Consider the following 20,872-nt stretch of genomic DNA (forward strand, 5'->3'; position numbering starts at 1 on the left):
TGTGTGTGAGGGGGGGGGGTGCGCCCGAGAAAGAAGAAAGAAGCAAGAGGTCCCGTCGCGAAACCGAACACGCGGACGGACGGACGTTACGCTCATGCAGGCCAGCTGTTGGAGACGCGCCTTTGGGCGCCCGCCTCCGGAAAAATAGTTCCCGCGGCGGAGTGCCGTTGCTGCTGCGTGGCGTGGCCCGGGTGGAGGGCGGATACCGCGGCGCGAAGCCCACGTGCTCCTTCGAGGAGCGGAAGAGGCACTCTCTCGCCGCCGGCAGAGCATGGTGGCCCGTCGCTGACTGGGCCGGCAGCAGCGAGAGGAGCTGTCTCACAGCGGGGCTGCCAGCGCGGCCGCTGCTCGGGAGTGCGCCGCTAAGACACAGACACGACGCGTTCGCTCAGAGAACACGCGGTCTCCCAGTAAAAAAAGGCACAGCACCAGCGCACGGGGGAGGGAGCGCGACGACCAGCGAGCGCGCGAGACCATGCCGAGGCCCCCCGGCCGGGACAAAGCCGCTCGGCCGCGGCTGACCGCTGCTGCATCTGCGCTCGGCCTCGTACTCGTCCTGTTGCTCCACCTGCCGTCCAGCGCCGACGCTGCGGTAAGTTTTGTCATCTTGTCTCTGCGCCTAGCCATCGGTTTGGCACTACTTTTTTTTTTTTTTTTTCAAACGCAAAGAAAAAAGCGGTGCAAGTGCCGCATTTTTCTTTTGGCTCCTTCTCTTTGCCGCTATGGTGAACCGGTAGTACCTTCTTCTTCTAGATTAGCGGCGCAGCTCGTTTCTCCTGCTTCAGTATCGTCCTACGAGCATGAACTCGCTCGGGCTGTAGAAGTGCACCACCCGCACGCGTCCACACGTGCGAGCCGTGCGAGCAATCCCTCGAGCGCTTGTCCCAAGTGTTGTTTTTCCCGCGATGCGCGTCTGAGGTGCAGCGCTCTTTTCGAAGTTGAGCCACCGCAGCGCTCCGCGGCTGCCGCTCCGTGAGGGGAGGGGGAGAGGCGTCCAGGCGAGCGCACGCGATCAGCGAGCACATGCGCCGGGCGCGTCCAAGCGCGGCATCGTCACGATACCGCCATATTGGAAGAGGCAGTGGGATCCGGAACTTCCGGCCCGAGTCTTCGGCTCAGTGCGAAGAAAGGGGCAGATAGTTGCGCTACTCTGGTGCAACACAGTTATAGCGTAGATTTCTTTTTTATTTATTTTTTTACTCCTTTAATTCGGATGCTATAGAAGTTCTATTCAGACGCATGTTCGGAGCTTCTTTTACATAATGAAAGTAGCGCATTTCGGAGGCGTGGTGTTTGCGTAATCACAACGAAGCTGATACTGATCCTTTCTTCCGTTGTTTCAATTAAAAGTATGCTTTGTTCTGAGGTTTAATTTTTTTTTTTTTTTTACATATAATCTCATTACGTGCCGTTGAATTGTACGTTATTTCTCTTGCGTTGTGCCGCTAGGCGTTTGGCGCAACTTTCGGTTTTGCTAAACGCACACAGTGGGGCAAATTTATGACGAAATTAACTGAACATTAATTTTTGTCAAAAAGCCGTGCTGCCGCAACCAAGCGTTAGTTACAATTTCCGTGCATTGCTGCTGTGAAAAAAATTAACGACAGAATGTTAGCGAGCATTGACGTACTTGCGTTCGAGTTAATGCAGTGTGTGGCAACGGAGCCAAAATGGGTCGCTGTTACTTGTGCGATAATAGCGACGAAACCTTTTGCAACGAAATTCTGGTTATAAGCTTAATTTCTCACTTAACCACAACATATTATATGTGTTCTCGAAAGAGAACTTCAAGCTCAGAAGGCCAGGGACAACGCAAAAGTCGCGGTGGAGCTTATTGTGCTACGCTATTGTATTTTGTGACGCACGCTGTAAACGCTGAAAATCAGTCATCATTAAGTCGTCGCGTTTTATTTCTTTGTGACTTATTGCAATAAGCTTAACCAACCGGAAGCAAATATATTTTTTGCCTGTCTGACGGGTGTTTAAAAAATATTGAAGCGAAATGTTCAGCTAATGCGTGTAGGAAGTATCGCCGACGCTTTGGTAGTCTGCATGAGACAAGGCGACCAGCCCGGACTATAGACGCGCGCTGTTTCGCTTCCCACGTAAGACCTTGAGGAGCGCAAGACGAACTCTCGCTACGACGAGAAGAAAATAGACAAAAAAAGAGAGAAAACGATTCAATGGTGCCCACAACTGTTTCGAAGACTCGCTGCGTTACGACTTGTCGGCAACCAACCCGGAAGGGTGAATATATATGGTTTGTACACGCCTAGATTTCCTTGGGTCCAAACCTACGCAACCCACCCTCCTACTCTCACTTAATATTGCGAATCTGCCAAAGGCGCTAGTTCGTTTTGTTTATTTAGTTAGTTTATCATTTATCAGCTGCTTACGGCCGTTGGCGTTCTTGTTCCAGCATACGGCACCGATGTTCGGTCGCCTTTCTGCAACTACACGCGCACGGGAAGGCCTGGCCGACCACGCCCTCGGTGCTGGCTTAGGACGCGGCCGTGCATCGTGTCGCTCAGAGCTGCAAATGGGCAATTCAAATACTGCCTCGCATTACCCGAGATTTTCGTGCTAGAGCATATGGCATAGAAAAAATGAAAAGAGAGAGAGGCAGAATAAGGAAGAGCACGGGATCAACAAAGATGTCCCAACAAAATTACGATTCCAGAACGCTCAACATATTGAGTTGAGTTGAGTGGTTGTAGGCTACTAGTGGGATTAGCGTTGCAGTTGCTGCCGGCAATTGCTCCACCGCGCTCAACATATTGTATTATAGTCCTTATGATACGTATTTATTGGCTGTTAAAAGGAACTTTAAAAGTACGTGTGTTCGACGGGAAGTATATGCTAGCTAGTTTTCTTGACTCTTGAATTTAGTCGGACTTCTTACGCTAAAAAAAAAAAAAAAGAAGAGAAAGGTCTTGCAACTGCAGAATTTATCCGTGCTGATGCCTTCCTGCCGCCGTCTTTCGAACTCTTTCTGGAGTGTTTTGAGCCAGGAGCGCAAAACGTTATATAAAACTGAAGAAAGAAAAAACGTTTTTTGATCAAGCGAAACCGAGAACCAAAGAAAACATGGCCGCGACGCGCTATTTTGGTTATTATTTATGTGGTGCAGTTATTTTTTCGGACAGGTTGTCATGCACGTGGTACAAATATTGAGTCAATTGTCACCGAACCTTGTGGTGCAGTTATTTTTTCGAACAGGTTGTCATGCACGTGGTACAAATATTGAGTCAATTGTCACGGAACCTCACTCCGAATTTAATCTCATATACTTGTGGCAACTGTATGCAGGCCACGTACGGTATTTCATAATGAGTGAGCATGCATTTTCACTCTTACGGTTAGTCAGCCCTAACTAGCAGCTACGATGTCTCGCTTGGCTAACAAGCACCGAGTCTCTATGCGCGCTCTCTCGTGTGCGACTTGGGTGTCTGTGACAAATGATATTCACAACGCCTGCCAGCAGATAGACAGAACGGTGGTTGCGAAAGAGAGCGAATGAGGGAAAGTCTAATAGATGCCAGCTGCTCTGCTCAAGACAGTCTTCCGAGTTCTTCGCACGTGCACTGTCTGCATGAAACGAAGAGCGCCTCTACTCGGGTGCAGCACTTGATGCTTGGTGGGCCAAGCGTTGCGAAGCAAACCGTAATTGTCACATCATGCAGACTCGCTCGCTTCCTGCATGCCTTTCCCTGCGGCTATTTGTGGACCCGCGCTTCAGCGCACATCTAACAAAGTCGTTGGAAGCAGCGCAACTGGTTTAAGACACAAACGAACAAGCAGTGATCAATCTTTCGAGATCAATTTGCCCTCTAAATGCTTAGCAAGGGTCTTGTTACTTTGGTGTTCGGTGCCTCGAAAGTAACCGCTTTAATATAGACTTTTATGTAGACGCTGTAGGTATCTACATGTGACGATGAGTGGCGCTCTATGTCTTCGTCCACCATTTCGACATACTGTGCGTGGGAGCGCTCTCGCAGAGTCTCAGATCGTTTCTAGTGTTCTCCCGTTTCCTTTGCTCTCGTACCTAGTCTTCCTTTTCCTAGTACAGTATAACCAACCGGATATATGCTCCGGCCAACCTCCCTTTCTATCATTTCCTTTTTATTCCTCTCTTTCTAGACTTTTTTGAAAGTTTCACTTTGCGCAGTGGACTGATGGAAACATGTGCTGAAGCTAACATGGCAAAGCAATTGTGCTAAAATGTTGCTGAGCTGCATTTCATTCTGTCGCACTCCTCCGAGAATGGTTCTTGGGATTTACAGAAAAATTAAAAAGCAGAAGTGTGCGTTATCAGTGCACCTAGAGTTGTTACCGTAAACTCGTCTCCATTACTTATTCCATGCAGTGCTCTGTGTCAAATCAGGCACGCTTGTGATGAGTTCTCCTGTGTTTGCAAGCCCCAAAGCTGTTGCCTCATTATTTTCGCTCGCATATATTATTGTTACTCGTAACCTGAAGAGCTGTACGGAAGCCTGAAATGTCGTTATTCGTTATCGTTTACATTTGTTGAAGCCGGTGGCATCTACGTTCCAACCATGTTTGGCTATACCCGATATCAATTTTAGTATAACTTGTAGTCGTACGAAAAAGAAACCTTGATCTCTGCTCTTCTCAAACTTCACAGACGCAAATTTGACACATTTTTATCATCCCAGCCATTGAAAATTAAGTTCGATAGCATGGTTCCCAATCAAGGAGGCTAAATACTTCAACAAAATCTACTCTACTGTTCCTTAACGCCTTTTCTTTTTTAGGTGACGTAACTCTGAGTTTGATCGCACAAGCACTCCAAATGAAGTCCTCTTTGAGGTAGTTTTGAGCTGCTCGTAGCATGGCCAATGAGGGCTGAAAAACTGCGAGGATCTTTCTCCCATGCGGGATCGTTTTAGTCTGCAAAAGTGCTGAAAAAAAATTACAAATTTGACAAGCAGGCGTAGGTAGTGTGTCAGTGACTCAGTCCTGTTCTCAGACAGAAACATGTGATAAGGCATCAACAACAGTACCGTTCTTTTTCTTGTTAAGTCAAGGTTTTTCTGCATCGCGAATCCTCCAAAATCTCTTGCCTAAATATATTGCACTTTTTAGTCGACGCATTATCGAATGTAGGCCTCGAACTCCGCGGCATTGTGGATATTCCGGCAATCGACGCCATTAGGCGAGGAAATTGATCAGCGTCACCAAAACTGACTTCCTCTATAGAGCTGCCAGTACTTGTTTATGCACCCTTATAGTGGCGTCAACTGTCAAAATGAAAGTTTTAAGGCGTGGTAAAACACGTTTCATAAAATACGTATCGACGTCTTTCTCGTCTGAGGCATTTGGCCGAAGTTTATCGTCAGGAATTATAGACTGCTAATCACCTTACCTACGCAAGAAAAACAGAAAAAAAAGATCCGTTTGAAGTAAAACCACAGCTCAATTTTTTCTTAGACAATTGCAATCTAAAACAAATTTATTAGCAGGAAAAAAAAAAGCACAGTACAGTTTGAAAAGTTCTACTTTTCCCGCAGCATTCATGCATTGCGGGTAAAGCAGATTCGCAGGGCAAAAATAATGGAACGTAAGTGAACGCTAAGGGAATGGTGCGACGAGAGAAACGTTTTTGTACAGTGAACAGCCATTTCATGAGGGAAACATAGTTACAACGCTTAGTAGCGATGCGCGCGCTATACGTAGTATAAGTTCCGTCTTGAACTTATACTACGTGAATAAGACGTACTATGGGGCATGCCCACAGAGAACAGCAGAGACACTTGTAGATAAAGAAAGCACAATTTCGCTACGTAAGTTTTCTTTAGAAACGAAACACCATAATTGCTTTATCACAGCTAAACCAGGCCACACACCAGTGTTGCAAAATGCGACACCGCGCCTGTAACCGAAACCATGTGCGGGGCGCGAACGCGTCGCTTTGCTGAAAGACTGACGACGAGACAGTTAAAGGCTGCCGATTTTTTTTTTTTTTAATTCTTCCTAAACGGGCTCTCGTGTACGACAGAAAAGCGAAACAAGCGAAAGAGTGAAGGAAAAGAAATATGGACGCTTATCGTCGTCTTGTCTCCAGGCCTCATTGCATCATGTCGGACCAATGGAAGGAGGATTTTGTACAAGCAAGAAAAGCAAGCTGACGACGGCGTCTTGAGAAAGTCAAACGCTACGTAGCCGCAACAAGATACGGCGAACGATGAAGCCAAAAAAGCGGGCAGATAGGCGGGGCAACTGCGTGGAAGTGACGACGTGAGGAATTGGTGCCGCTCGCGGGCATCTCCGCACGCGAAAGGTCACACTCACCGCACGGACGCGGGCCGCGGGCTTGGTCTGGAACTCGTTGCAGATAACGACAGCGCTGAGGCTCGGTAAAAAAAAAAAAGCTTGTGCAACGAGGACGCAGATTGTGCCCGCGTAGACTAAGACGATACGCCAAGTCGGCTGCTCATTCACGGCAATTCGAGCCTCGCCAGACAGGCGCCGCGCAGGGGCTGCTCGGACCGCGCCGCGTGTACCCTCCTGGCTGACCAGGCCACTTCGACGACGCGGCGACCACCGGGAGTCGCGAGCACGTGTCACGCAAGCGTGTCTTCCTCGTGCGCACGATTCGAACACAGTCTCGCGCAGACAAGACGAGCTCGAGCGTGAACTCGGAAGAAGCAAGTGACCGCAGCGCCTCTGTCGGGCCTAGTTTCCGCAGCCTAAAGTTCTCAAGAAATCAGGGAGGTGGAGCAGGGTTAATACCGGAGTCTGAAGTCACCACGATTGCTTAGTCCAGTAGCTTAGAATCAACAGAACAGTGTCCAAGATAAATAATAAAATAAAAGAGGCTTCGTAATCTCGAACATTTCTTCGTCACGTTTATCTCCTTGTGTCACCTCCATTGATCATTTTCTATATATTTAATTTTTTTTCTCTGCTAGGTAGGTGAGACTAGCTCGCGTTTGTCAGGATATGTTGGAAAGCAGTTATATACACTGGCGAATCCAGAGTCTCCCCCCCCCCCCCTATTCTCACCTCCCCCATTCCACTACTTTTGAGGCCGCCCTCAATCCGCCGTGGTTATATAGCTGTGCTTCTTTACTGCACTTGCTGGGGAACAATCTAAGGCGAACGTGCGCACGGGTGTGTGCTTTAGTTGCGTACAAATGAAGTTGAAGCAAGCGCCAGCTGAGCGACATCCCCTTTACAATAGTTGTTCCTTTACAACGCTTGTTCACAGGTTAAAACTTTGAAATCGCCACGTTGGTAGGATGGAGAACCCAGTGCAGAAATGTCGCAAACAGTCTTGCTATCGGGAAGATTTTCTTTTCTTATTTTCGGTTTATTGCAGTGGTGGCAAAATAATGAGCAGCACGGGCGCTCCATTTCAACGTCGCAAACCTCGTAAAGCTTTTCTATATAGGTCATTGATAAAACGCGCAGCCGAGTGCACCGACGCTATCACTGACAACGAGATGTTCCAAGCTAGAGGTTTTTTTTTTTTCGCCATTCTAATCAGCCACCCTCCCCCCTCCGCTAGCTTCAGCCACATTCTATTATTATGCATGATAAAATAGCGCAGACGTGGTGGCAAAACTGACATTGACAATAACAATTGCTACCCGATTCTGCCAAAAATTAAGCCATTCTCGTATTTAAGGCTGAGTTAGTCAAAAGGGAAGCACTATTTCTACCATAAGTGTATGTGTGTGTGTGAGAGAGAGAGAGAGAAAGGCTAACACGCGTTTCTTTCTTCTGACCAGAGGTGCCAACGTTTGTGTCAACACATGTGTCCTAGAAACAGCGTGGAGTTATCTTTATTTCAATGCTCTTCGAAAAAGTTATTCGCGTTCCTAGCTTTCAGCCCGCCGTCACTTTGGCTCGCAACGTGATCGCAACACGCGAAGAAAGAAACACGATATTACCGAAGGAGGCCCTGGACGAGAGACTTGTTGATAGCGATGGCCTTGCTGGCTCACTCGTTTCACCCTGAGATTGCTCCTCTTTCAAAGATGGAATAGAATTTCTTGCCTTGTGGACGAGGAGAGGAAAAACGAAGCAGAGGGGAATCCTTCAATCAGCACTTTTTTTCTGGACGGAAGAGCCACTGATTTGCCCGTTCACCTCGAAGGATATGTGACCGAAGATATATACATACAGGCTTTTTTCCGCCTTCAAAAGGGCACGTCCTGAGGCGTGATTCTGGATCGGAGTTGAATTTTGATTTACTGATCAAATACATGTCAGAAATTGGTCTAATAGAAAAGCTTTAAAGAATGAACATTTCATATACAAAAGCCTAAATTTACCCGCCATGTCACCTGTAGATATTAATTTAATTAATTATGGGGTTTTACGTGCCAAAACCACTTTCTGATTATGAGGCACGCCGTAGTGGAGGACTCCGGAAATTTCGACCACCTGGGGTTCTTTAACGTGCACCTAAATCTAAGTACACGGGTGTTTTCGCATTTCGCCCCCATCGAAATGCGGCCGCCGTGGCCGGGATTCGATCCCGCGACCTCGTGTTCAGCAGCCTAACACCATAGCCACTGAGCAACCACGGCGGGTTGTAGATATTAGTATCAGGTCCACTTGCACATTTCATATTTATTTTTATTCTCTTTTTTTCCCACTCTCCTCTGGCACCTTTTAATCCCATTCCCCATCCCTATACAGAGTAGGAATGAAGAAAGAATGGAAAGAAGAATGATGGGTGTAACGTTAAGGGATAATAAAAGAGCAGATTGAGTGAGGGAACAAACGCGAGTTTGTGACATCTTCGTTGAAATCACGAAAAAGAAATGGGCATGGGAAGGACATGTAATGAAGAGGGAAGATAACCGATGGTCATTAAGGGTTACGGACTGGATTCCAAGAGAAGGGAAGCGTAGCAGGGGGCGGCAGAAAGTTAGGTGGACGGATGAGATGAAGAAGCTTGCAGGGACAACATGGCCACAATTAGCAGATGACTGGGGTAGTTGGAGAAGTATGGGAGATGCCTTTGCCCTGCATTGGGCGTAGTTCAGGCTGATGATGATGATGATGATGATGATGATGATGATGATGATGATGATGATGACACAGAGTAGCATGCCAGCGGTTGTATACGCGCCGGCAAAAATCTCTGTTCTTTTATTAAGAGTCTCTCTCTCTCTCTCTCTACTGGCACAAGGTCTCCGATTCGACCCTGGCCGCGGCAGCCGCATTCCTATGGGAGCGGAAGGCAAATGCGCTCGTGTGCCGTGCATTTGGTGCACGTTAAAAATCACCAGGTGGTCGAAATTAATCCGGAGTCCACCATTACGGCGTGCCGCATTACCAGATCGTGGTTTTGGCACGTAAAACCCGAAATCTTTTTAAAAAATAATTAAGGACGCCCTCGTTTTTTAGGGAAAGTATTTATGAAAGCACCATCATTAGCCAGTAGGATGGACATGCGACCTCCATGTATTTGGCGTGTCCACAATCTGGGCTCTTTTTTTTTTTTCTTTTTTTTTTACGAGTCTCACTTCAGCGTCGACTAAGGTTTCTCTGCTTCGACGACCTCGCCTCGCTATCGGGCAGCCATTAACAACAACGCGTGCCGATATCACCTCGCAAGTTTGAGGTTACAAAGTCGACCTTGCCTTAAAGGACGCCGATTATCGCTGATTACGGGTACGCTGTTATATGTATAGTTATATACGCTACTACAAACAACCGGAACGTCAAAACACTTTTTTCCCCTCTATAGCTACTGATTGGAAGTAATCGTACAAGAGTGTGTGTAGGGAGGGGGGGGGGGGAGGGATATACATCCTTTGTCAAAAGAAACGAAGCCACTAGGAGCATGAGTGAGTGTTACCAAGGCTACGCGGCGTCGTGTCGCACCAGTGGGGGCTCCTGGCGCAAGAAAGCTCTGGAGGGAGAGGACACAGTTTACTTCCCTCTCTGCAGTTTTTAAACAATGTCAATGCAACGCCGACTGGATGCCCCCGTATCTCGTATCTCGTGTGATCATGCGCCTTGTGACTTCTTTTCACAGGGGCTGTGGATCTTTACTTGGGATAATGGACACTACAGTTGTACGCGGCCTGCTTTTACAGTTTGACTAGTGGTGCGTCATATATATATATATATATATATATATATATACATATATATATGTGTGTGTGTGTGTGTGTGTGTGTGTGTGTGTGTGTGTGTGTGTGTGTGTGTGTGTGTGTGTGTGTGTGTGTGTGCGTGTGTGTGTGTGTGCGTGTGTGTGTGTGTGTGTGTGTGTGTGTGTGTGTGTGTGTGTGTGTGTGTGATTAATGTGCACGCTCATTTTGGAAAAACGCATTATTGCCTGAACGCTCTCATATCAACGCATGTGATCATCCTTCATGCATGCATGGAACAATTTATTGTTTGTGCAGAAGCCGGCGACTAAATAGTTGCCAACATGTCCGCTTTTGTCCAAATGAATCAAATCAAACATACGCTGCCTGGAGGTGGCGACTTTGGAAGTTGCAGTGTTGTTGTTGTTGTTCTTGTTGTTGTGTTTCCAGCTCTCAACGAATTATCTTCTTCTTCATCGTCAGCGTCGATATCCGGCGTCTTCTTCCCTCTTGAGATCCACAGTATGCTCAACGCGATCGCTTTTCTCATTACTAGGACTACCTTGGAGACGATGATGGTGGTCACCTATCGACTATACTGTCAACGTCTTCATTTTCTGCATGTCAGTGCTCCGTTTTGTCTCGTGTGTATTTTCTTTCTTCCTTGTTTTAAGAGCAGCTTCTTTTGTCTTACCTCCCAGCCCCCACTCCACCCCCGCCTCTGCGAGAGCAGCTAAAGAGTTCAGGAACGGCTGTACTGTGTCCGTTTGTCCGTCTTCTCCCTTACGTCATTGCCGTCAGGCAGCGCCACCTAGAAATATATATATATATATATATATATATATATATATATATATATATATATATATATATATATATATACACACACACAATCACAATCACTATTTGGCTGAGAAGAACGAAACTTTGCATCTGAACTATCTCCCCTGCCCTGTATTATACGTTTCCCGACTCCTTGTTTCAATATTGCATATCTCTCACATTTTTCCTGAGATACCTGTATTATCTTTCAAATTCTTTCTTGTGAGTTATCTTTGATATCTTTATTTCCCTTACTGCGCGAATTTTGGCCCATATTCATAAAGTAGCTTGTATACGCATACAGCGGTTAGTGGTGACAGGCACCGGCCAATTGAGGTAGCTAAAATGCTCGCGGAGCATATTAGAGCGTATGTCCCAGCGAACTTCTCTCACTCTCCCTTCGATCAGGTAGAAACAAACCGTTGGAATGACAGTTGGCTCGTTTTATGCGGAAAAGTGCTTCGGCGCAAATCATTGCTTGCGTTCTCTTCCACTGGGACCCCAGGACGGACAGAAAATTCAGGTGGGGTTGAATTTCTGGCCCGTCTAAGAGCCTTCGAGGAACGCACGGAAAAGCAGCGACTACCATAAGTCACTTCCGCTGACTGGGCGGTAGTCGCTGCAGAGAGCGCTAGTGCTTCCACGACCAGTAAGAAGCGCAAAGGCTCTCTCTCTCTCTCTCTCTCTCTCTCTCTCTCTCTCTCTCTCTCTCTCTCTCTCTCTCTCTCTCTCTCTCTCCCACACACAACAACGCTTTACCGGCGAACGCAATGGCCTTTGGAGGAGCGCTCTCGCTCACCCAGCTTTTGTGGAACCTTGGGCATCTCTATAACTGGTATGAAGCCACCCGCGCGGGGTCTTAGAGAAAATAAATACCGAGCGCTGGTGAGATCAGCGAAAAAAAAAAGAAACCTTCGCGATTGACGGCGCCAGCTGCGGGGATCTGGACTACGGAAATATTCGCCAAAGCAACACGGGCGCGTCGGTGAGCGGCGATCTCGAGTCCAGACGGTTTCTGTGGAGAGACCCACTCCGCATGTTTCTGGCAAAAGCTTCTGGAAGCTGGCAGGAAGCAAGTCAGTACGAGTGGGACAGCGATAAGAAGAAAGAAATGGCTGGCCGCCCTCTACACGGCAACGTTGCAGGACATTGCCGAGTCCGAGTTCTCGCGGCCCTTGTAGCCGGCACGAAGAGAGACTTTCACGCAGGCTTCTGTTCTGTCTCTTGGGGCAATGTAGCGGTGAGGCTGACGGTCACAGACGCAAACGCCTTTAGACTGTTGTCTGCCGAAATATATATATATATATATATATATATATATATATATATATATATATATATATATACACGATCTAAGTTTTTTTGAGATCCGAGGCGTGTTCGAAGAAAACGAGGCTCGTGACATGCAAGCTAAACGAGGACGGGTGCGTAGGGCATCCTGTGCGGAAGTGAGCAAGTGCGTGGGTCGTTGATTCGTGGCACAGCGTCCAATGTAAAGTTGTCAACTGGTTCTACTGTATACAGGGTGTCCCGCGTAACTTGAGCCAAGAATTTAAAAATGAAAGGTGCGTCGGAAGCGAATTGAACCGAACGCATGCTATTCGCAATAGCCTATAGTAACTCAGGCATTTATTCACCATAACTAATTAATTAGGTTTAATTACCCAACTTTTGAATTATTGGCGGAGGACCTCAAATATGATGCGCAGGTTTGTAGAGCACCTTCAGAAACCACCGGTCGAGTTGTTTCCTTTACGATACGTCTCACGTAGTCCTTTTTTCCGGGTTGCAAAGAAAGCCCGCGAAACATGAAAACAGCCACGTGACGGAGCCCTTTCGCAGTGGTATCGTGCTGCTCTCAAGCGTGTGTTCGGTGAACAAGCTCGGCTCCCGTCGGATGGAGGCGAAAATGCATGCTGCTGGCCGAGCGCTGCCGATGAGATAAAGAACGCCCTGCTGCTTCCTCCTCGCCAGTCACGATGCAGCCGACCTTGTTCACCGAACACACGCAGCACAATACCACTGCGCAAACACTCCGTCACGTGGCTTTTTTCATATTTCGCGGGCTTTCTTTGCAACCCGGAAGAAAGGACTACGTGAGAAGTATGGTCAAGGAAACAACTCGATCGGTGGTTTCTGAAGTGCTCTACAAACCTGCGTATGATACTTCGGGTCCTCAGCCAATAATTAAAAAGTTGGGTAATTAATTAATTAGTGAGTTATGGGGGAAAAAAAAAATGTCTGTGCTACTATAAGCTATTGCGAATAGTATGCGTTCGGTTCAATTCGCTTCCGACGAGCCTTTCATTTTTAAATTCTTGGCTCAAGTTATGTGGGACACCCTGTATATATACTGCAGTATAAACAGTCGCTAAATAAGTTACTGCAACAGAGATGTCGGATTTTGAAAGCGATGAAAACACTGAGGAGCCGTTCGTCGAATCCGACATGATTGACTTGGTTTTGTTCTGACAGACCCAAGAAGAGTGGTTTTGATAGGTTTTAGAATTGACTTCTATATGCACCATAACAAGGCACTCGGGCTTTTACTCGTTGACAGTAACATTCTTGCTTACCTCCTATGTACTGTTTCTAGACACACACACACACACACATGTGTGGTGTGTAGAACCCTGGGAGTGTTAGCCAGCGCCACCACTTTCACATAAATACCCAAGAAAGTGGATGGGGAAACAGCCCCGCGGTAGCTCAATTGGTAGAGCATCGCACGCGAAGTGCGAAAATTGTGGGTTCGGTTCCCACCTGCGGCAAGTTGTTTTTTCATCCACTTTAATTTCCATTAATTTATCGTTTCTTTATTTCGTTTATTAAGCACAAGTAATTTCCCCTATGTTGTCCTTGGTGTCAGTGTTTGTTGGCTTCTTATGATATGACTACATATATATTATGACTTGCGCCCCACTCCTCACATGCTGAACAGCTTTGTTCTCTTATGCGCTCTTTGCTGCCCACTTCGGCGGGGCGCGCCCGAGCGGGGAGTACTTGGGGCGCACCGCTGCTCGCGAGACCATCTTGCCTACCGCTCTTTCCACTTTCGCTCTCTCTAAAAAATGACAACGCCGACAGAGTTGCCGACGTAAGACATGCGTGCCCGACGGTTCGAGATGCGATATAATACCATACGGTGCGGGCATTGTTACGACAGCGCGCGTACTGCTCTGGGGAGAGTGATGGCGCGGTTATACACGACAAGGCGTGCCTGCGCGCTTCCCGAAAGGCCCGGCGCCCGAGGCGAGGGAGGCCGACGGCGGAAACGGGACGACGAGAAAAGCACGAGCAGCGCCGCCCCATTCCGCCGCAGGCGAGGAGGAGCGAGCGACTTCCAGACGCGGGCTGAACAAACAGGCGCACGCGCGCCCGACGCCGGCACCCACCGGGTGCAGCTCCGCATGCGCCGCTGCTGTTGAAAATACACGCCCAGACTGGCGCGTACAATAAACAGATTGACCGAGGCAAAAATTTTTTGCCCGATGCGGAGGAGGAAGCGAGTATTTCGGGAAACTGTTTAGCTTTCCCGGGCCGATAGGCTTGCCTTCTTCAGAGTGGCTGCTCAGCCGAGTGTAGGGTTACAGCCCCACTCGCCGAGAGCACGGGCGCGCAGGGTAGGGCTCATCGCGGACTGTGCGAGACGCTGCTGCCGTTGCAATGCACGTTCGCATAGGGCTTTGCTCCGTACGCGATGACAACCCGAGATTGCCTAATTATGGAAGCCCTCGGGAGGCCTCGGTGATTTTCTGTAGACAGAACCGACACTCCCAACTTTGTTCAGGAATGACGGAGGGCTGACGGTGACCTTGGAATGTGTGGTGCGCGAGAGAAGCTGCTAGTTCTGGCGTCAAAGGCGCCCCTTTGGAGGCGGCAGCCGATGGTAGCCGCCGTTATCGCTATGGCCTGAATGTTGGGCAGCATGAAATCTTCAAGGACCCGCAAATACGTGCTCGGCAAATGAAAGGGCCATTTGTCGCACAGGCCGCGCTAAGAGGAAGGAGAAGACACACAACGGCTACATTATAGTATAGTTGACAGCGCAAACGTCCGTGGGCAGCTAACCAAACCGGGGTCCTGTAGTCAGTGCTCGAAGGGCTCGGCCGGCGGCGTCAACAACCCTTATCCTGTTCGGGACCAATGGCGCACAAGGCCACCCGTGCCCACCATGACATCGTGCCAGATTGCGCAAGCCGCGGCGAACCGTCCGAGCAACGGGCGTGCGTAGTATCCAGTCGCTGCAGCCATGCTGCCATTTATTTCCTGCCGCTCGTTTTTCGCCTTGTCGCCTGCTCATCTTTTTTGTCAAGCGGCAGTGGGTATCGCAATACGGAAGTCCCCGATGCCAAGCAGCAAGAAAAACAAAGATCAGACTGGAGCGCATGCACAAGCAAAGACGGGTCTACGAAAAAAAAAAAAAAAAAAAAAAACTTCAATGACAACGCAGCTGACTGACATTTGCGGTTATCAAAGGGTTCCGGCGACGGCTGCGCGCCGGTTTCGGGTTGCAGGCTCGTTAGGGGAACTCGGCATCCCCCTTCCCTTGCAGCAAAGGGGCCACAGTGCTTCTCAGAGGCGTCGCCTTGGTTCATGCATGGTGCGAGCAGCTTCGCTCGCCCTTCAGGGATCCCAAGAAGCGCAGTTGAGAAACGGGGCGTTGTGCGATTGAACGGAAGCTCGCCTGTCATGAAATTAGGAGAGGACGAACAAGCGCGCGAAAAGGGACTGTTGCAATGTCTGAGCGGGCCTGTGCTAATGCCAGTACTATGCAGGGCACTTCGTGGCGACATTTCAGTGGATAAAAAAATTCAATATCTTGTTTTCCGGCCTCCTGACATCGACCACGATAAGGCTGTCAAGTCTTCGCCCGCGTCGGCTGGTGCACGTGACCTTCCAGCATGTTCAGCTCATGCTGATAATGGGAACGATTGAGCGACTCTGATTGGCGCTGTAACGTTGCGTGTTCATGTGCGTGCCGCGGCCCCGTGTGCCATGGGCCGGAGCAAAGGACACACACGACAGCAGTGAGGTCGGAATCTTACTAGTCGCACTCTACAGCACATGCCAGCACCTCTATCTCTCTATCGCGGGCTTGGACGAGGAAGAGTGATTGGCACGTTTCCCACCACTCCCATCGGCACCCGCAAACTATTGCTGTGCATGTCAGCCAGAACGCATATATCTGCCCAGCAAAATATTTTGTGGAATATAGAATTACAGGAGCAACGATTCCGTGGGAGGAAAGTGAGCTAGATACCATTTTTATAGTATCAACAGCTGTATCGAAATGAAGTGCATTCGTTCTTTCACTAAGTTATTCGCACAATGCCACAGCCAAGATCGCAGCCAAGGCAAACACATTTATATTAGCAATTGGACAAGCTCCGCTGACATATGCGCTCCTTGCCTGCTCCGATGACGGCCGGAGCCCGGCGAAGGCCTTCTTTGCAATAGGGTTTGATTATCCGAAGTTACCCAAAGCAATGAAAACGACCAGCGGTGGTTTGCCCGCTCGGTAGCGCATGCTCTAAAGCAACAGACATGCACCGACTGTTCCGAACCGGCGTGTCTTCTCTCATACGCACACCGAAGCGAACTGTTTCCGCGCTCTCCAAACAGCCGTGGCAAGACATATTGTTTTCGAGACTGTCCTGCTTCTGTCTGTGCAACACTCTGTTGGCTGTTAGCGCTGAACGAACGTGCCGTGCTTCGTATGGCGACAACTTTTGTCGCAACGCCTGCCTGCGTTCGTGTACTCGTCGGCGCTACTTTCTGCTGCGAGGATTATACACGACGGAAGGGAGCCAGGAACGCTATCGGTTGTGCTTGTTCTTCCTTTTCTCCCCCCAATCTACTCCCCACGCACTCTCCTCTTTTCCTGTCACTCTAGCGAGAGGAGGGAGTGCGCGTTGCACACGACCAAACGCATAATCCGGCTGTGCGAACGTGCGCGCTGTCCTTCTCTCTCCTACCTTCTCGGACGTTTCCTTCTACACTCCGCTACCGGACAACTCTTATCGTGCCATACAAAAAAGTGCACTATCCCCTCGCCTGACCTGGTACATTAAGGGCTGTCGCACATGAAAGTTTACCCCGCACAAGACGTCATCTCATTTGAACTCATGCGCATTAAACATTCCTGGCGTTAGCTCAAGCACGTGTACGTACTGCGTGCCTCGTACTTGGCGAAAATAGATTTTCGCTTCATAGGAGTGAAATCTTTCTAGACCAGGCAGTGTTTTGACTTTCGAGTTGAAAGTTGCTTCGAGTTTGCATATTTTGTTCGAGTGTGTATTTATAGCAGGCCCTTCTTGCTGTCCGTCCAGAGAGCATCACATAATGACGTTATCCCTTAGTGGCCGTTGCATTTCAGTCCGACAGCCGCTGCAGACAACGGCCTCCTTTCGATAACGTCGCAGGGACGGCGCGTGCGGCAAAGCGGAACTCTTCATCGCGCGTCTCGCGCCACTCGAACCGAGCACGCGGATACATCGCGCCTGAGCACGCGTTCTGAAAATTGCGCACCGTCTTTTTTTCTTTATCTTAGGCCAGACCGCTGTAAGCGGAGACACGCCTGCGCGAGCCACGGCCTCAGCGCTGGCCGCCTATTTGTGAGTGCTTTCTTGTCTACCAAAGCAGTGGCGTTAGCTTTCGAGGCCACACTCGTCGCCGCTGCAGCGGCACGCAGTTTCGCTTTCGCGCCTCCATGTCGCAACGGGCGAAGGCGAAGAAGGCAAACCCGGAGAGGGGCCGCATCTCGTGGCCGAAACGGGGGGGATGACGCAGCACCACGGCCGCCCCGCGCAGGGGACCAAGATGGAGGCATCGTGGCACGAGGCGTTCCCACGGCCGGGCGAGCTGCTCGCGAGAGACGCTGGCCGCCAAGCACTCCACGTGGGCCCAAGCTCGTTTGCCAGACGACGCCCACTCGCTCGCGACACGCGGGCGCAGCCCCCCCACCCCCTCCGCCTTAATGAAACGGGTCGCGGCACGCATGCAGCGGGCAGCAGTTCGTACTTTTTTGGCCTGTGCATTCCCATCGAGACGCATTGCGAGCTTGTCGCGTGCATGGTATACTGCTTGTGTCTATAGGCGTCTCGACAGACGTCAGCAGCAACATCGCCACCCCGGCCCCTTTCACTCTTCCACAACAAGTTCGTATCCACGGCCGGGAGGCCGTGGAGCGAATAGCGCCGCAACCTTCTTTTTTTTTTTTTCTCGGCTGGCCCATTAAGTGACTGTTGCCTAAAGTGACCAGTTTATTCTTTATCAGGTTCTTTGTGCCACCGTTGGTGGTTTTGAACAGTGCGCGCTGTAACTCACACCAATGACGACAGAGAGAGCGGCCACCTTGTCGTATTCCTCACCTCACATCTGTCCCTCCTGAGTTTATGTACATATTTCTATACATCTTTCTGAGCCCCTTATTCTCCCCAGAGATTAAAAAAGAAGAAGAAAAAAAGAAGGACCTGTGAGAGACCGCCTCCATACTCCGAGAAAGAAAGCTGCGGCTACCATGCTGCGGAAATCGGCCAATAAAGTCTCGTAGAAAATTGCCTGCCGCGGTAATATCATACTAAAATGGCTACTGTATAGAATACTAAATCTTATATACTAAAGATGCTATAATAGAACCATAGTTGCTCCCCTTCTTCTTTTACTCGGCCTTGTGATCACTAATTGGTCTACGTAATTTATCTCTCATTAAGTCCACCTTTATTTTGTTTTTTAAAAAGAAGGTTTTGTTATATTTTTTATGTTCTTGAGCAATTTTCAATGCGCATTAGGGTGTACACAATGTGCATGTTTACAAGCGGCGTTGCAGTATACCAGGTGTGTGTTTTGCACCAATCTTAAAAACCAATTTAAACCAAATTTTAAAGAAATCGCTTGTGGCAGTAAACCGAATTCTAACCCTTGACCTAAATTACTCGAAGAGGCAGACATTGCTTCTAGGAAAAATCAACATATTATTTGAGTGATCAACATAATTGCAGTTATTAACATTTCTAATTAATTACTTTAGGGCACATATTGCAATTTACGAATTGTAGCCGGTGAGTTCGCAAGGCGTATCCACTTGGAACAAATTCTCAGGATGACACCACTTTCGAGATATTAGTTTTCAAAGTATGCGACGAAATGCATTGGCGTTCCAGTTACTTTAGTGCTTCAGTGCATCAAACAGCATTTTCCTAAAAAAACATCTGAGGACACCAAAGCACTTGTTATAAGTTGCGAATGCGAAAACATTAATGTCCAATAGAACGCCGCTTAGCGCTCCTTCGAGTTATGAACTACTCGCGGGCAAGCGAGCGCGTTGGGACGCTGTGCGCGTTTTGATTTGGTCTTACCGAGACGCAGTTAGAACTTGGCGTGGAGGCTTGGGCTTGTTAGTGATTCATTGGAAAAAGAACACAGCGGAAAAAAGAGAAGGACATGAGTGAGCGACACGCACACAGCTCTGGCTTACAACAGTTCATTCATGAAACCATGAAGGAATAAATATATAGGGTGCTACCACGCGCAATATGTGAATGATCGGCAAAAAACCTGGTGCATCATTTGCGATGCTGATAATAATAGCCACGTACCTAGAGAGCCTACGGAATGCTTGCCATTCAAACCCTGTCAAGATACGCCATTTCCCGAGATGAAAGTGAAATCGAAGGAGGAGTTAGAACGCAGGCGAGCGCTTGCGCGGACAAGAAACGCGCGGTTAACACGGGCCTCCTAGAGAGAGAGAGAGAGAGCGAGAGCGAGGACGACGTGGCGTCGCGGCGATGCCCTCTCCCCTCACGCAATACCGCAGCAGCAGGTTTTCCCTTTCGCTCGCTCTGCTCCGTCGAGCCCCGAACCAGCAAGCGCGAGCCAGCGTCAAGAGCGCGCGAGGCGCGCTCGTGACGTGCTTGTGACGTGGCGTCGCGGCCAATGGGAAGTTTCGCTGCAGGCGCCGCCGGCTTTTTCGCTCAATGGGCGATCTGACGCTTTCGCATCACGATTAAGTGCAACAACGGTGCATTCTGATCGAAAGTTCGACGGCGCATATCTCGAAACCGGTGCCATCATCAGAATACGTTGCAAGTCTATATGATTTACAAATTTACTAGCCACAATTCGTTCATCGCAATATGTGCTGTAAATTGTTTAGTTAGAAACTTCATTAGTCAAATTTTCTTGTTCAGTCAATTGCGCATTGATTCCTCGTGGAAGTAATGTCCGCCTCCTCCAAGTTCCTTAAGTTCCTCCTTAAGTTCAAGGGTTAGGATTGTGCTATCTGCCACAGGTGCTTTTTAAATATGTGGTGCAACTAAAAAAAAAAGCACATATCGACAACGAGGGGTAGCCCCTTTCCTTCTTCCCCCCGTCCTGCGGCGTTTCGTACTGCATCATGGCGCGCATAATGGCTTTTGTACGAGGCATATGACTCTCTAAGGGACACCAAAGATAAACAATTAGTTTAGACTGATAAATTGTTTTTTCAAAACTTTGTTTTAGTTAATCTTGCTGTAATGACTTAGTTTTTATTAGAAGGGAAAATGAAGGTAATATTTTTTTTAGAAGTCGTGCCGAAACTCTAGTGCCGGCACGTCATGTGACGTGGCTGATTTCACTGCAGTTTCTCCCCGTTGTTGCTTAGTAAGGCTTCTTGAAACAGTTAAGTTCATTGAGTCCTTGCGCCTTTTTATAATACAGTGTAGTCAATTTTTAACGATAACAAAAATGAATTAAGTAGGCCCGAAGCAGACACCGTCAAATACCATGATGTCATGGCGAGCTGGTGCGGGAAATGCAAGGCGGCGTCACCACTTGTCTTACGATTTTCGCGTCTCTTATGGCGTAACCAATCTTGTCCTTACAGTAACAGTAGCATTTATTGGGGTACTGTGAAAGGATAAATTAATAATACGGTTCAAATACTTTGTTTCTCTTTAATGTCCCTTACGAGTGGGTTTATGTCCACTCCCCCA

At 48.6% G+C, this 20,872-nt stretch overlaps 1 protein-coding gene across 1 annotated transcript in view; it reads left to right on the plus strand.

The window, feature by feature from the left end:
* The first annotated feature begins 242 nt into the window (after window positions 1-242).
* Window positions 243-20,872, plus strand: part of LOC126547671 (uncharacterized) — a 130,001-nt gene continuing 109,371 nt past the window's right edge. Inside the window, exon 1 of the mRNA XM_055063182.1 lies at window positions 243-592. Coding sequence (XP_054919157.1) covers window positions 476-592 — 117 coding nt within the window. The 5' untranslated portion in view covers window positions 243-475. The remainder of the gene's footprint in view (window positions 593-20,872) is intronic.

This window comes from Dermacentor andersoni, chromosome 1, assembly GCF_023375885.2.
Source record: "Dermacentor andersoni chromosome 1, qqDerAnde1_hic_scaffold, whole genome shotgun sequence".
Classification (NCBI taxonomy): domain Eukaryota; kingdom Metazoa; phylum Arthropoda; class Arachnida; order Ixodida; family Ixodidae; genus Dermacentor; species Dermacentor andersoni.